This window comes from Microtus pennsylvanicus, chromosome 6, assembly GCF_037038515.1.
Source record: "Microtus pennsylvanicus isolate mMicPen1 chromosome 6, mMicPen1.hap1, whole genome shotgun sequence".
In the NCBI taxonomy this organism is placed as follows: Eukaryota; Metazoa; Chordata; class Mammalia; order Rodentia; family Cricetidae; genus Microtus; species Microtus pennsylvanicus.
The window spans coordinates 80759192-80775854 of NC_134584.1; the positions used below are offsets into that span (position 1 = coordinate 80759192).

Genomic DNA, 16663 nt, shown 5'->3' on the forward strand with positions numbered 1-16663 from the left:
GACAATGTCATGACAGGCATACGTGGTGCATCTGTTCAGAGAAACGAACATAAAATGCAGGAAAGTGGAGGAAGAAGAGATCCAAAGAGAGATGGTAGAAAGGTACGGGTGGAGGAGCAGAGAAGGGTGAGGGTGGAGAAAACCTAGGTAACATTCTAGACAGAGGCTCAGAAAGTAAAGTGATATACCTCGTTGACTGGCATATTTCTTCCCCTGACCAACTTAACCTGGGCTTCTCTCCTGTGCTAAGAGAAAGAAGAGGGGCTCCTAGCAGATTGGTGTGTGCTTAGAAAGACCTCAGCTGCGCAGCCCACCTCCTACCTCATTTTCTCACCCTGAGTAGACTCGTTGGATCCTTTGTGGTTCAGGTAATTAAAACAAAGGTCATAAACAAACAAAATGGCAGTATGTTATTCTGTAGCCGTTCCCAAGACAGCCACTAGGGAAGCCATCACTACTCAGAGGGATGCAAATGATAAGGAAATAGTTTTCTAGCTGGGTTTTGTAGACATGCATTCTTTGCCCATCCTTCATGAAACTGATCAGTTAAATTGTAGAAACTTCTGAGTAAGCTTGCGAAATATCTTTCAATACCTAACATGAAAAGGTATGAACAAAAACATTTTTGCCATCACTGAGCTTGCCTAGATGTTCCTCCTTTGCAATTTAATGATATTTAGTTTTCCTATCATTGATTTATGTGCTTTGAATCAGGGCAAAAGTTTGGCAGCAATACTGGTAGGAGGGTTACCTCACACTCAGCTGGTACCTGGAGCTAAGATCTAGGATGGGCAGGGGATAGTAACTGTTTACTTCTTCTTTGTCATACACAGCAGTGTTCACAGAAACGACATTCTTCCATTTTAGATTGTGTGCTTTGTTAGATGGGTAGATTTTGACTTTTAAATGATTAAACATTTATTTTTCTTAGCTCATACTTTTTTTTTTTACCAATTCCCATCTATCTTTCACAAATCATTTATGATAATCCCCAGTCATATATTTTAAAAAACAACTTCAAGGAAGAGGTCAAAGAAAATTTTGGAATCGGTCATGTAGTCTAAAACACAAAGTCATCTATAGTCATTGTTATCTACTTTCCTCCTAAGGACAGAAAGAATGGAGTCTAAGAGACCCTTTGCTTGGGTTAAATATCCTATCTTCTATAAAGAGAATTTGGTATTACATTTGGATAACTCATTATAGAAAAGGCAATAACATCTCTAAGTCACTTGAAAGAGAGCTATGTAAAACAGCTCTGTCTAGGCTGCTTGAGTAGAATTGCCTACCCATGGAACATCTTCTCTTTAAGATGTAAAAAGAAGCACTTGGGCTTTAAGACTTTGCTGGATTTCCAGGGGTATCCTTCTTGTTTTTGTTCAAACTGTGAGCGGGGGTATGTGTAATAAAACTGTACGATTTGACAGATTTAGACAGCTGGCTGCTTCATGAGACATTTGCCTTCCGCCAGTGTCACCCATGCTGAATAAAGGATGATTTGATAGGAAGGTCTGCTTACAAAAATGGTGGTCTGATGGAGGAAGGTCATTGGTTAAAAAAATAAAGAAACTGCTTGGCTGGCCCTCATAGGTTAAAACATAGGTGGGTGGAGTAAACAGAACAGAATGCTGGGAGGAAGAGAAAGTGAGATCAGACTCGATAGCTCTCCCCTCTCCCGGGCAGACACGCAATGAAGCTCCGACCCAGGATTGACATAGGCTAGAATCTTCCTGGTAAGCGCACCTTGGGGTGCTACACACATTATTAGAACTGGCTAGTCCAGGTGCGAGAAGAGGCTAGATATAATGGGCCAAGCAGTGTTTAAAAGAATACAGTGTCCGTGTAATTATTTTGGGGCAAAGCTAGCCAGGCGACCAGGAGCTGGGGTGGCCGGAACGCAGCCCCACAGCTCAGACAACAGTGGTCAGGGCAGTTTTTCCTTTTGTTTACATTGTAAACCTTTCTGTGATGGAATTCAGTAAAAGGACTACAAAGAGAAAGCCACAGAGACAAGGGGTTGCTCTTCACCTACAGATGCAGGCTACTGCATGGTTCATTGCGAGATTTGTCACAGTGCTGGGCCAACGGAGAGCTGGTGCGATGGCAGGGACCACCCTTCTTCTGGGGTAAGAGGGCAATTTGGTCTCCATGCTCATTTAGTCGCAAGACTTCTCTGAATGGACTGTCAATTGAAGCTAAATTGTGCACAATTATGCATGCACTTTTTAATGCAGGCTATTGTTCACTAAGCACCAAGATTTCTCAACCCATTTTCATTGGTATGAGGTCATTGGAACCCCATGTAATCATATATGGAAGACAGGAGTAAGTGGAGCCAACAAATTGTTCTACATTGTGGATTCCTTAGAACTCCTTCGAATCCACAATGTAATTGCAACTCTCTCCCTGAAAACAACAGAGGACTACTATCCGGGAGGCTGCTGTTCGTGTTTCAGGATTAAGACTCATATTCCTGAGGATGGGGAGCCTGTGTGCAATATCATCCAGGGCTGAGCACTTATACGATTCTACAATTTGGATTCCAGAGGAATGGATGTCATGGTAGAGGGTGTGTGCTTATCACAGTCAGTAGTACAAAAACCCTTACACACTGTTAAAACCCAAACGTGGAAAGATGGCAAATGGAAAACCGTTAAGAAAAATGCCTGTCAGATGCTTGTAATTTAAGTTTAGAGTACATTATTTCTTTAAGAAAATCTGAACAGAGCGTTTGTAGGAAATTGATCGAGGCAAGAACCAAAGGGGGTTGTCCCAGCATCCTGAAGGGACCTATGCACTGGCAGTTTGTGATGTCAAGAATGAGGATCCTAAGAATCTGCATTTGGCAGCTTACACAACCTGAGCTGGCTATGAACGAGCAGGTCATTCTCCATGGAGGGTGGATTCAGAGTGCACGCCGTAAACTTTTAATCCCTCAGATTGACAGATTGGCTGTGGCAGAAGGCACTTCACGAGTGCACGATGCTGGTGCTCTGGAAGGACTGGCTGCTTCCTTGCTTTTCTGTCTGACCAGCCTGACCAGCGTGATTACACGGTGTCATAAGGACACACTGCTAGACTGGATCCATAGCACATTAGAGGCTGTTTGCTTTCCTGCTCCCCTTCTTTCCAATTAAGCTGGTGAAAAATGTAACTTTAGTATTTTACAGGACGGGGAGAGGTGTTTCATCTAGGTGCTGTCTATATTATAAAAATAAAATAAAAAATATCAATATGTAACACAAACCCAGTGCCTATTGTTACACAAAATATACAATAGAAGCGGTCTATTCAGGAAGATTGCTTTTTCAAATAGGTCATTCTGATTTAATCATGAAACATTTGAAAACCATCTTGAGGTTAAGCTGAAGTAGCTAGAGTGATCTATCAAATAAAACGGGAAATGCGCAACATTCTGTAATAGACATGGAATGAAGCTGACAACCTAACATCAAGTTGCTTGTTCGGAAATTCACCAAGGAGTTTGGAAACATGCTCTCTTATAGACCTTTAATATAAAAATATTTCCACCACATTGCACAACAACACTTCAAAAGCCTACTATGGTTGACGGTAGTAATCATAGACAGAAATTTCCCAGGAACTAAAAGCATATCTTCTGGTGCCATAAACATTCTGAGATCAATCCGCAATGGACCTTCTGTGTGACGCACTCCACACTAGGAAGTAGATATTAAAAAAAAAAAAAAAAACTCAAAACCTTGAGTTTCGGGATTGTGTGTGTGCACACGTGTGGACGTGTGTATGTGAACAAACGGCCAACATACACACTGAAATCTGCACATTTCTGGAAATTGCTTTTAAGTTACTGAAAGAGAATGAACTCACGGGAGTGTGTAGCAGGAGGAGAGTCTCTCGTTTTAATGACAAGATCAAATAAATGCCCACCAGGAAGGAATACTCAAACTGTCCCAGAAACTATACAATGTAGCTTGTAAGATCCAGCAAATAAGATGTCATGTCAATGATCTGATCCAGAATACCTGCCCTGGCAACTCTGCGGATGCTTCTGTCCACTTGTTCACACTGAGGACCAAGATAGCCTTTCTTACAGAGACACTTGTTCGGTCTCACACACACCCCTCCGTGACGACATGCTGGCTCACATTTGGCTGCAAGAAAGAAGACAACATGAGAATTCTTAATCTTCACATCAGAAGCTATCCACGGATGAGGTCAAGTATTTGATTAGTAAGGAAAGGTAGAAAAAGAAGGCGGAAGACAGTCACAAAATGGTGGGCAGAGGAATATGCAGGCAGGACAGTTTCCAGACATGCAGGTTTTTAGGGACAGAAACCAAGCTAAATGTCCGGGTGTCAGCACACTGAGAAGTAGGGCTCATGAGAAACTACGGCGGTCATCTGAAGAACTGGCACTAACACAAATGTCAGCCCTTTCAGCTTCTGCTCCAAGGGGCATTTCAGCCAACAGCAATCCCTTCCTCCAGGGTAGGACGCATGGGAGGGAGAGAGGCTGGCCTTGAGAAAGGGGACACTTGCTGGAGCACTTGCACTGTGACACTGAAATAAAGTCAGTTTGGGACTGAAGCTGCATGCAGTATCCGGCATCTGGTCTCCCTGGCAATCCCTGCTTCCCATTCTAAGACAGGATGAACAGGCACATTGGTCTCTGAGTATGTCCGAAGTCCCATCCTGGGCTCAGTGCAAGAGGTTGGCAGAGGGCCTACGGTATAACGTATTGGTACTTAACATAATTTGTTCACCCCCAGTTTAAGCATGTTGCCAAGAGAAGATGCTCAGAAAATATTTTTTAAGCTACATTTGTTCGCGGTAACACAGCAGTTAGACAAAGTGCAATGAAGCTAACAGAACTGGCTGCCGTATGAAGAAACAAGGGGTTAAGAGGAGTACATATCAAACACAAAAAGAAGTGAGGAACAATATCCAGGCATATGACTATCATTGCATTTGTACATTGATTCTTAATATGGGCTCAACTGACCAAGAGGGAGATGGACTTGGTCCATAGAGTGGAAGTTCTTGTTCTAAATAGCTACCTGGATTCTGCTGAGTTGTAATTTGTCGCTCTAATTCTAATCAGATATTAGTAATGTTACGAAATGGCAAAAACAATTTAAGCTAAAATATATACTGTCTATATGACTCTTAAGTATTGATTGCTTTTGTTAGGCAATGTGGGAGATGGACAAGTCATAATTATAATATATCTTGAAACGAATACATGTTTAGAATAAAAAAATCAGCATTTATGTGTCAAGAGAAATAATATTCATTTAGATTTTGGTTTTCATTGGCAGGGTATACTTTGCTGTGTAAGACTGTACGGGTCAAAATCACTATTGATTAATGCGTGCACACACCTTGCTGAATTTGTATTTAAGTTTCTAATTCATTCACTTTTCTTTTTTATTTATTTATGTATCTGAGTGCTCTGTCCTTCTGTATGTGTGCAGGACAGAAGAGGGCATCAGATCCCTCTGTAGTGGGTGCTGGGAATTGAACCTAGGACCTCTGAAAGGGCAGCTGGTGCTCTTAACCACTGAGCCATCTCTCCAGCCCTTATTCATTTTTCTTAACTTCACACCGATTAGCATTTAACATAGCACTAAATGGAGGGAATCTCACACGAGGGGCTAGAGCCTCGCACACAGATGTGCTTCGGTCCCTTTGAGCCGCTGCGCACTTTATGACGAGGCACAGGGGCAGAGCAGAGTAGAAGAGTGTTTAACTGTGCCTAGATAACTGCGCTTTCCCCTTTTAGCCAGACCTCCCCCCGCCACCCTGAGAACCTCTGCTCCCAGCATGCCGCAGTGAGATGCAAGCAGAGAAGCTAAAGTGGGCATTGGTGGGGTGTCTGGAAAATGCTTGCACTTGGCCAGGACTTTAACAAGCGCTAACTCTTTAGCGGTGTGAACAATGCAAATGTAACTCTGTGGTGTGCTGTTTTCATTTTTCTTTTTTTGTGAAAGGATTCAGTCATTTAAAGATCTTTTATGCTTTTGATTACCTGAAATATATAAACAGCCCATATTAAAACATGAAAGGTTCCATTTGTACCTTCAGAAAGAGATATCGTAAAGCGCCAGCCACTGTATACTAGATGACTCTAGAGATTGATGATGCTAGTTTCTCAGGCACCAAGGGCCACTTTCAGTGTCCCCGATGATAACAGAAATACTAACCAATTCTGCAGAAGTCTCCTTCCCAGCCTGGACTGCAGCAGCACTTGCCCGTGGGGGTGTAGTAGCCATTCCGACAGAGCCGGGAGCAATCCGAGGTCAGGGTCTGTGCAGGTTGAACCGTGACTCTGCATTCCTCAGGCATTAAAGGTCTGCACCCCAAAACAAGAGTTGACATAGCACATCAGTTGAAAACCAGTATGATGAAACTTAGTGATCTTATGGCTTACCAAGGATGTTTGTTGCTTTCAAAAGAGATCTTTTTTTGTCAAGTAATACAGTCAACTCACAGCTTCAGGAGAACAGAAAATCACACCAGTGATGCGAAGTAAGTAGCCTAAGAAACTTTATTACCATTAAAGTTCTCCATAAAAACATAAGGAGAATAATATAGCTCTTTTGTATTCGTTACAATTCTAGAAACTGTAATGTTAAATGTTTAAAATTGGTATTTGACGGTATGTGTGTTTGTGTGCATGCATGTGCGCAGATGTGTGTGTGTGTGTGTGTGTGTGTGTATGGGTGTGTATGGGTGTGCATGTGCCATGGTTGTGTGTACGTTAGAGGTCAACCCTGTGATGTCAGGTCTCTCTCTTCACCTTTCCATGGTTTTGGGGATGGTGCTCATGCCATTAGGCTGGCTCAGCGAGGGCTTTTACTCCCCAAGCCTTTTTGCCAGCACTCAAACTGCACTTTTAAAAATAGATGGGCATGAATATTTTGAAGCTTCCTTCCACTACGATCCATAAACACTTTTATAGATAGCACCTGGGAGTTCCTTCTTGTGATTGGCGTGGCTGACAATATCCCAGGGCTGGTTATGTCTGTCATAGTGAACACTGGCTGCCTAACAAACAGGAATGAATCCCTTTGGTTCCCTTCTCTCTTCTTTCTTTTTAATGGTTCTTGGGGTCACACACAGGGCTTTGAACACATTAGGTGCATGTTCTGCTGAGCTACATGGCTGCACTTCTCTCTGTCCCCCACAGTCTTGTCTTTTGGGGCAGGGCCTCTTAGTACCTCTCTCTTTCTTGTCTGTCTGTCTCTCTCTGTCTCTGTCTTTCTCTCGTTCTCTCTCTCCATTTGTGGCAGGGTCTCTCCATCTCTCTGTCTCTGTCTTTCTCTCGTTCTCTCTCTCCATTTGTGGCAGGGTCTCCCCATCTCTCAGTCTCTGTCTTTCTCTCGTTCTCTCTCTCCATTTGTGGCAGGGTCTCCCCATCTCTCTGTCTCTGTCTTTCTTGCCTTTTGGGGAAGGGTCTCTTTGTAGTTCGGGCTGCCTCAGATTCGTTTGTATATTGGACTTTAACTGGAAAACCTCTTGCTTTAGTCTCTCAATTACCAGGATTACAGTTGTGTGCCAATGCACCCGGATCATTTTGTATTTATTTTGAGATAACAGCCTTCTGATTTGTTCTCCTTGAAAGAGATCCTAATATGCATGCATAGGTGAATATTTACGCTACTGAGTAAAAATTTAAACTATTGATGCAAAGAAAGGCATATAGAATGGAGATTTTATGGATTATATAAAAAAGTCAAATTAATTTTTTGTATGTAATAATTTAATTAACTCCTGTTATAAAGAGAAAGAATGTTAATAACAAGCACAAATATATCGTTTGTGATGTGAAACTTCATGCATTTTGTATGAATTGTTCTACACTGTTGTCATTTATAGAAAAAGCTAAGCCATCAAAGATTTTTTAAATTATTCTTCTGCTTCCCTTTCTTTAGTTCTGAGCTTAAAGGTGTCTATCACCACACCCTGACCAACTGATAAACTTTTATGTCATCAACATAAAACTAAGCCCCCATAAAACCCCCAAAATTTACTGTATTTTTATTGCCTACCAATCCTTATAGTATAGTTACATTTATTTATTATATATTATTATAGCATTATATATACTAATATAAATGATGTGCTTTTATACTAGCTACAATATTAGAACATCAAAGGCTAAAATGTCAAGGTCAGCACATCCTGAAGACAGGGATTTGTTTCCTTCTCCAGAGAAGAGGCAAGCCAACATATTTAAATTCATTTCTCTAGGACGATGTGTGATCAAGTCTGACAAAGATCTTTGGTAAAGTCACGTGCTCCTTCCCCTCCCCATGATGTTTGTTATGGTTCCAGCCTCCTTTCCAGTAAATAGACAGACTCCTTTACATGGACTGAAGGAGGAGGAGGAGGGACAAGGTAGTGCATAAATACCGCCTAGCTATACCTAGAGGACAGCTAAGCAGAAATTGATAGTGTGCATCTGTTATACGGCAACTAATTCAAATATTATTTTCAGTGGCCTAGAAAATTGTGTGTTTAGTATATAATCTAATTAGAATCATTTGAATAGTTCTGTTCTTTTAAACAATCATTTTTTTTAAATGACTCTGGGTTCTGGACTCTGAGTTCTACTGAATGGAGTCAGAAGTAACTTTCAAAACAGAAAATATAGCCAACAGGGTGTTTGGCCTTGCAATAAAAAAAAATACACTGAGTCTATGTGATGACAGCTATCCCCACAGCTCTTAAGCTTAATTCGAGTCAGAAAAACATATTTCCTCATCTCCTGACATGACAGATAATAAAACACTGAGGGGCTATCACAGAAAATTGTCCCACAGTCTGCAATTTATAAAATACTGTTTTCAGAAAGTTAAGGCATTTTTCTCAGAAACTCGCTGTGGCTGGTTTTGTGTAGTGATGCAAAGGTTTGGACACTTCTTTGAATGAGGAGGGACAATGGGAAACATAGGTCATTTCCAACACACACTGTCTGTATTGACTTTCTGTGACTAGAAAAGGCCAGCAGTGGCTGTCTCTGGGTAGTGGGGTTTGGGGTGGTTTTAATTTAATGCCATGTAATTTAATAAATGAAGAAATAAGTTAATAGATGAAACATCTCCTGTCAGCGTGTGTGGAATCCTCTTCTTCTGAGTGAGTAGTGTTGACATCCATTTTGCATTTCACCAAAAAAAGGCTCATTCTTAATTTTTTCAACAGTATACACATTCCAAATCCATTCTCTTATAAAACTGGACACGTAAATCTTAAATGCAGCTTACATATAAAATACTGGCCCACTAGAGGTATTAGCAGATTGGGTAATCCCATGGCTTCTGTTGGTGACTTCCTGAAGGGGCAGGGGATATAAGAACTGCCTTACTCCAGTCACTTACAGTCATGCAGAGCTCGTGGAAAGTGTCTCCTAGCTATCGTCACATTTATGACGCCGTTCCTCTTCCATAGTTCTCCCATTCTCAATAGCTAAGAGAAATCAGTTGTCTAAACCTTCGTTACTCACAGTCTAGGCTCTGGTGAATGGCAGTTAGCAGGATGGCAGGAAGCGTCAAGAGCTCTTCTAACTGAGGGCCCATTTCTTAACCAGAAGCAACGAATGCAGTCATTATGAATTAGTGTGTTCAGGAGCTTCCGTACCGAAAGCTTTGGAATCTTATAACTGGGTGGAGTCTGTTCTCGGCAGCCATCTTGCTATGCCATGACAGCTAATCCTATGGTTTGGTGGATTCCCCAACTGTGTGATACCCTGCAATCACCTTACTGCTCCCTGTGTCTAAAGGCAGCCTCAGCTCCTCTGCTTCAAGAGGGGGAGGAGAGGGAAGCTGCTTATGATGGTGTAGATCTGCCTGTTACCCATTTGTGTAAGTCAAGGCAGAGAAATGACCCCCGAGTGCTGTGCTATCTTGTGAAAACCTCGTTCCTAGTCTCATCTTCCAAGGTCAATGCACACATAAATTGCTTTTCTTCCTATGATGGTCTTTGGTCTGGTTAGTCAGTGCGACATTTTTCTTTTACAGGGCACTCATGAGGATAGAATTCTAGAGAGCAAAGGATGGCCAGCAATGTGTGACTGTCCACAGACACCGTGTAACCAATTTTGAAGTTGCCATTGACAATTTATCAATTCAGGTGGGCTGTGAGGACTCTTCCTCATCGGGAGTAAAGGCATAGCCCAGGTTCAACATCAAGAGGGACTTTCCTGTGTGACTGAGAAACAGCCATCTTCTTGGGATATGGGGTCTGTGTGAACAGGAAGAGGTGCTATTTTTGTTTTTGTTTTGGCATTTACCAGCATTCTCCTCTTTGGAGATCCTGAACGCTTTTGAGACCATGAGTCTATTCCAGTTTCCAGTCATTCCTGAGTCCCCGACAAGTGCTCCTGGGGAGGGTAGACTTCAATTCAAGAATAACTATAATCTTGCATAGGTCATATTATATGTAATCCCATTGCAACTTTTTAGCTTGTACTGTGTTTCCTAAAGCTATAATTTAGACAGCTAGGTTCAGTGTTCTGTGTCATTTCTAAACAGCATATAGAAATTTCTGTTCAGAAATACATTGAACAAAATGGGTCTGGGCAGTCTGAGGGTTCCTGGAGTCTAAAGCTTCTCCCTCACAGCCTGGACTCACCAACTTTCCTGACACGCTCACTAAGAGGGCTGAGTGGCACTAACACCTATAATGTGATTACGGTCTGGTCACTACCTCAATCCCACAAATATCTAAAATGGCACGGGAATCTCTCACACCAAAGCTTACATCATCAGCCTCTCTATTTTCATGGGAAAATCAGGAGGTAAAAATCATGTTTTTTTTTTTCTTTTTTCTTTTTTAGAGTGTGGTGTCTAATCCCAATATTCTTTGGGAGGCAGAGACAGGTGGATATATGTGAGTTTGAGGCTAACCTGGCTTACAAAGCGAGTTCCAGGACAATCAAAGCTACACAGAGAAACTTTGTCTTGAAAAACTAAAAAGAAAAAAAATGATGGAGGAGGGTCATTTGTCTATCTGTTGCTTTCATTGGTTAATTAATAAAGAAACTGCTTGGCCTTTGATAGGACAGAAAATTAGGTAGGCCGAGTAGACAGAACAGAATGCTGGGAAGAAGGGAAGTGAGGCAGTCGCCATAGCTCTCCTCTCCGAGATGGATGCAGGTTAAGAATATTCCCGGTAAGACAGTACACCACCTCATGGTGCTATACTCATTAGAAATGGGTTAATCAAGATGTGAGAGTTAGCCATTAAGAGGGTAGAGCTAATGGGCCAAGCAGTGTTTAAAAGAATATAATTTGTGTGTTGTTATTTCTGGTATAAAGCTAGCCATGCTGGAGCTGGGCGGCAGCCCACTGCTCCCACCATCAACAAAAAAAATTGTAACATTTCTTACTCTAGGCAAAGTAGTTAAAACTGAATGATAATACCATTTGCTTTTAGATGGGAAGTCAAGTTTATCAAATTACCATAGATGTTTGATACATTTACAGCCTCCTGACTCTAGACAGACAGTTCCCGATTTATCGTAGGATTGGAGGTTGGGAGAGAGCTTTGGCAGTTCAGTTAACAGCACAACTAGAGCAGGAAGCTAGCTCGCTGGCTTCGGGGAGACTGGAAACACACACAACCAAACTGTGATGGATGTGAAACTCTGAGCTCAGGAGGAAGGAAAGATCAAAGAGCTAAGTCAGGGTCCCCATAGGGGTGGGAAACTCGGACTTTATTTTCACCTGATCACTAAGGCAACTACTAATGATAACGTAATAAAAATAAAAATAGAATAAGAACGTAAGATATTCAGGGGGTTGAATACTATCAGGTTCTAGCACCGAGCCAGAGGGAGCTGGTGGTGAAAGGAAGATATATGAATTTTAGAAATGCCTTTAAGAATCTTGAGCTCTTAGTAAATGAACCCATTTTTGAAGGACAAATTTTTCATTATTCTTACTCTCCATTTTAAGTATTTGTAAATAGAAGCCATTTGTAGGTGTCAATTCAGTCAAAATCTCATGGCAGTTGTATATTTATCATAGGGATTAATGGTCCAGCATTCAAAATTGATAGATTAAGAAAGACTATAATGGAATAAAATGGAAAATTCCTTTGAATGTTTGGTTATATGTCAAATCTATAGGATATAGGGAATATATAGATATATTTATATGTGTTCTTACCATAAAAATCAGTATGAGAGCTAGTGGATATGCTAATTAGCTTGACTTAATAATTTCACATTTTTCACATAATTATAAAAAATCAAGTTATCCCTACAGCGTTGTGTTTTTTTTTTGTTTCCAGTGGTCCAAAAATGCTAATGGAAAATTTCAGAAATGAACCAGTAAAGCTTTAAACTCGGCCATTCTAGCATGCTGTTACAAGTTTTCTGCTTCACTGTGAGTCATTGTTGTGACTCTCTCTGCTCCTAACTTCTGTGTTAACCTTTACCATGGGCATGTGCTGGAGAAATGCTCATAGGGTAGACGCCGTCTGCAGTTGCAGGCACCCGGTAGGGTTCTTGAAACAAATCCCCCAAGGGTAAGGCTTGGGGGCGTGTGTGCACTGTAAACATCTCCAGTTCTTGTTGGTCAGTTAATTGTGAACTAACAGAGCTAGGGAAAGCAGTTTAGATTCATCGTGATGGCTACAAAATCAGGGGAAACTTCAAGAGGGGGAGAAGCAGAATTAGCTTAGCATTTTATAAATATAAATCTGTCATCATTTTGAATAAAGGCATGATTGTTTTCAAAAATAGGACCCAAACAGTATTTAAAATAACATGGACATACTAGTTTTTCCTAGGTTATGCAAGACTTTGCTGTGAAGCAGGTAAAGGTTCTGTGCAATACTGCAGGGATCACACATGTCTAAGTCTGCCTGTAAATACACACATGTACACATGTGCAATACTGCAGGGATCACACATGTCTAAGTCTGCCTGTAAATAAACACACGTACACATGTACAATACTGCAGGGATCACACATGTCTAAGTCTGCCTGTAAATACACACATGTACACATGTGCAATACTGCAGGGATCACACGTGTCTAAGTCTGCCTGTAAATACACACATGTACACATGTGCAATACTGCAGGGATCACACATGTCTAAGTATGTTTGTAAATACACACACGTACACATGTGCAATACTGCAGGGATCACACATGTCTAAGTCTGCCTGTAAATACACACACGTACACATACACAAATCTTGTTAAAGTTTGAGAAGATTTTAGTTATATCAAAGTTGTTACAATAGATTATGCAACCACGATAATCCATTCATTAGAAGTTTTGACCTTGATTTTGCCTGTTTTGAAATATAAAACATCTTTAAATTTTCAGATGATCCATGGCAACTTAAAAAAATTTGCTAGCCAAAAGGACATTTTTTTAAAAAAAAAAACTACACATGAAATTAACTTTATCAGTAATGAAAAGAAATGCAGGGAGATAAGTGTACATGCAGTTCTGGTTATCTGATATACATAATAAAAATAACAGCAAAAATGTGGAAAATGCTTGCCTGTCTTTTAGACTTCAAATTGACCATGCTGGATGGATTTTTATAGGGCATATACTTGTTCATGACCCCTAGTGTTAAGAAATTCCGCCCTGTTTGGGAACTAGTCCCCTGTGGATCTTGTATCCCAGTTAATAGCTACAAGGTCAATGGAGCTGCTAAACAGTTTGTATTACTGTCAGGGTGGCCACGAAAACACCACCTGCCGCAAGAGGACTTGGCAGCTGGGTCAACAGGCACTGTGGGAATTTATCAACTTAGGGGGCCACTTGCATAAAACTGACTGATGAATTGGGACTCCAGTGGCTTATTGGACGAAAGCTGCTCTGTGATGCAGAAGTTTCTTTAGGATGACAGAGCTGCCAGTGCACTCCCAGACATGCGCAAAGGGTGAATAGGACTGGCTTACCCTTGTGATTTTTTAAGCAAGACTTTAGCATCCTGCATAATGAGGTAGGATGAAGTGATTAAGAAAAAAACTATCAAAACAGGGTTAGTAAGTGGCACCTCATGGGCATGGAGAGGCAGCAGAGAGATAGGTTTTGATACTTGTCACAGAGGAGTTTGGGGACACAGCCTTCTGAAGGATGACCTCTCAAGCTTGGGATTTGTGTTGTTGATTTATAGATCTCTTAAAGGGAAAGTCCCCGTGTCTTGGTTGGAGAAGAGCTAAGCAAGGTGTTGAAATACAGGAAGAGTGGACTCAGAGAGGGGGAGCAACAGGGAGAGCATGGCCTTCCACCTTCCTGGACAGTTAGCCCTGGGAACATCTCAAAGTCAAAACAAAGGCATTTCGGTTTAAGTTCATTTGAAACAAAATTGGAGTCCTGTGTTCTACAGTGGTAAAACTTCGAAGTCACCTGTGTCAGACTTTTGAGTTTCCACCATTGCCAGAGAGTGTTTGACCCCGATTCTTTTCCATTTTATTTATTTATTCGTGCAGTCATTTATTTGAGTGTGCGGGGTTTCATGTCACAGTTCCTATTTGGAGTTCCGAGAACCGTTTTGCAGACTGCCTTCTCTCCTTCTGTCTTTAGATTATGGGACTCGAACTCAGGTATCAGGCTTGTGCTGCAAGTATCTTTGCCTGCTGAGCCACCTCACTGCCCCCCACCCCAACATTTGGTTAAGTTTGAGAAGAGTTCATAAAGAGCAAGCACGTAAGGAATGACGCCCCGAGAGCATTTGTTCGGAGCTTCGGTAAGCTCTGTGGACACCTGCATCCTAATTTTAGAAGTGAGAGAAACTTAAAAGTTGAGAAATCACCTGAAAATGATTATGGAATGCCAAGAATGAGGCCTGACAAGACTAGAGATTAGAATACACTTTAAATACACTATCCATCTCACGTCAGAAGCCATGGACGTGAGAGGCAAGAGGCAATGGTCATGGGCAAGTCTCTGATGGGCCCAGGACACAGCACAACAGCAATTCGTGTGCTGTTCAGCTTCAAGGAGATCCACTGCCCAAACTGTATGCTCAGTGCGTCTAACCTGCCCCCTGTATGGAGCTTCCAAGGGCAGATCATGGGGCACACTGAACTGAGTACAAGAGAGTTTGGGGACCCAAAATTGACTGAGCTGTTGACTTGATCCAAACTCCATTCTGACATAGGAGGCAACTTCCCAACTTTGAAGATATCCTTGAAGTGGTTAGTGTTTTGGCATAAGACAAATCCATTTTTATTTTTTTGGTTTCTCGAAACTGGGTTTCTGTGTCTAGCCCTAGCTGTCCTTGAAGCAGCTCTGTAGGCCAGGCTGCCCTCAAACTCCCAGAGATCCACCTGCCTCTTCCTCCTGAGTGCTGGAATTAAAGGCATGCACCATCACTGCCTGACTTTTTATAAAAATAGTATTTTTATGTGCATGGATATTTTGTCTGTATGTATATCTATGCACCTCATTATGATTGGTACACACAGAGGCTAAAAGGAAGGTATTGAATCCCCTGGGACTGGAGTTACAGACAGTTGTGAGACGCCAACTGGGTGCTGGGAACTGAACCATGACCTCGGGAGGAGCAGCTAGTGAGTACTCTTAACCTCAGAGCCATCTTTCCAGTCCTGACAAATCCATTCTTGTCCTGTCTACCCAGGGAAGGCTCTTCCCTAGATAACTAAGGGAAACTGGCTGTTTTTTATTTCCAAATTTTCATTATAAATGATGACCACTTGGAGGGGAGAGGGGACGGAAGAAAGGCAATGAGAGAAGCAACATACAAATACATATGAGTATAAAATGTATAAGAAGCCCCATTATTTTATACACTAACTTATAAGTTAATTAATTAAAATTTAATGGCCTTTACTTTCTTTTAAGGAGCTGTTACACTGAAAATAAATTAAACCTACAAAATGATTCTTCAGTTACAGCCTAGACCAAACTGTTCTCACCAACTGGAGGGACAATCCTGGGACCTCATAGGTTTTGCCAAATTTGGTTAAGAGTTATTACATTTTATTTCTAACTTCGTGTGTGTGTGTGTAAGAAAATATAGTATAAATACTATGATAAGTATGTAACTTCCATGATACCTTATATAAAAATATAACAAATTGCAATTTTCTCTTCCAGGGTCATAAATCAGTTGGCATATGAAATCTATTTTGAAAATATTGTAAGAAGTCTAGGGGTTTCTCTATAGGAAGATAGTGAACTTAACTGTTCAGTCTGAGTTAGACTTTTGAAATAACAAGGAATAACTATATATGCATACATACGAATATTTAAATTTGGTGATGTTCTTCCTTGGAAAAATATCTTTCCTTTAGAAAAATACTTCTACTCTTCCTGACCTCTTGAGCATGCCTATGCTAACAATTAACTTGTGTTGCCCCAAATAATCCTGCCTGTCCAGAGTGTCTGCTTATATACCAGTCCCTCTTGGGAAAACACTGTAATAATAATCACTGGCATTCACATCAAAACGGTAAGAGGCTCCCAAAAAACACTGATGAAAACATTAGCTTCTCCCACCCGCTTCAGTTAGAATACGCTGCTGCCTGTGTAGGAGGATGGGTCTTCGGGATTCTATTACTTCCCCCATCTCGGCAAAGCAAACACAGATCTTAACCCTGGCCCCACACATGACATGAATCACCAGAAACAGGCCAATAATGAGAAGCCAGGCCTTTGGGTATGTCACTCTGAGACCACCCTACTA

The 16663-nt window shown here is 41.3% G+C and overlaps 1 protein-coding gene across 1 annotated transcript in view; it reads right to left on the reverse strand.

The window, feature by feature from the left end:
* Positions 1-929: 929 nt before the first annotated feature.
* Hhip (hedgehog interacting protein) overlaps positions 930-16663 on the reverse strand; it is an 89657-nt gene continuing 73923 nt past the window's right edge. The window contains exons 12-13 of the mRNA XM_075976542.1: positions 6185-6333; positions 930-4133 (exon numbers count right to left, since the gene is read on the reverse strand). Of these exons, the coding sequence (XP_075832657.1) occupies positions 3940-4133; positions 6185-6333 (343 nt within the window). The 3' untranslated portion in view covers positions 930-3939. The remainder of the gene's footprint in view (positions 4134-6184; positions 6334-16663) is intronic.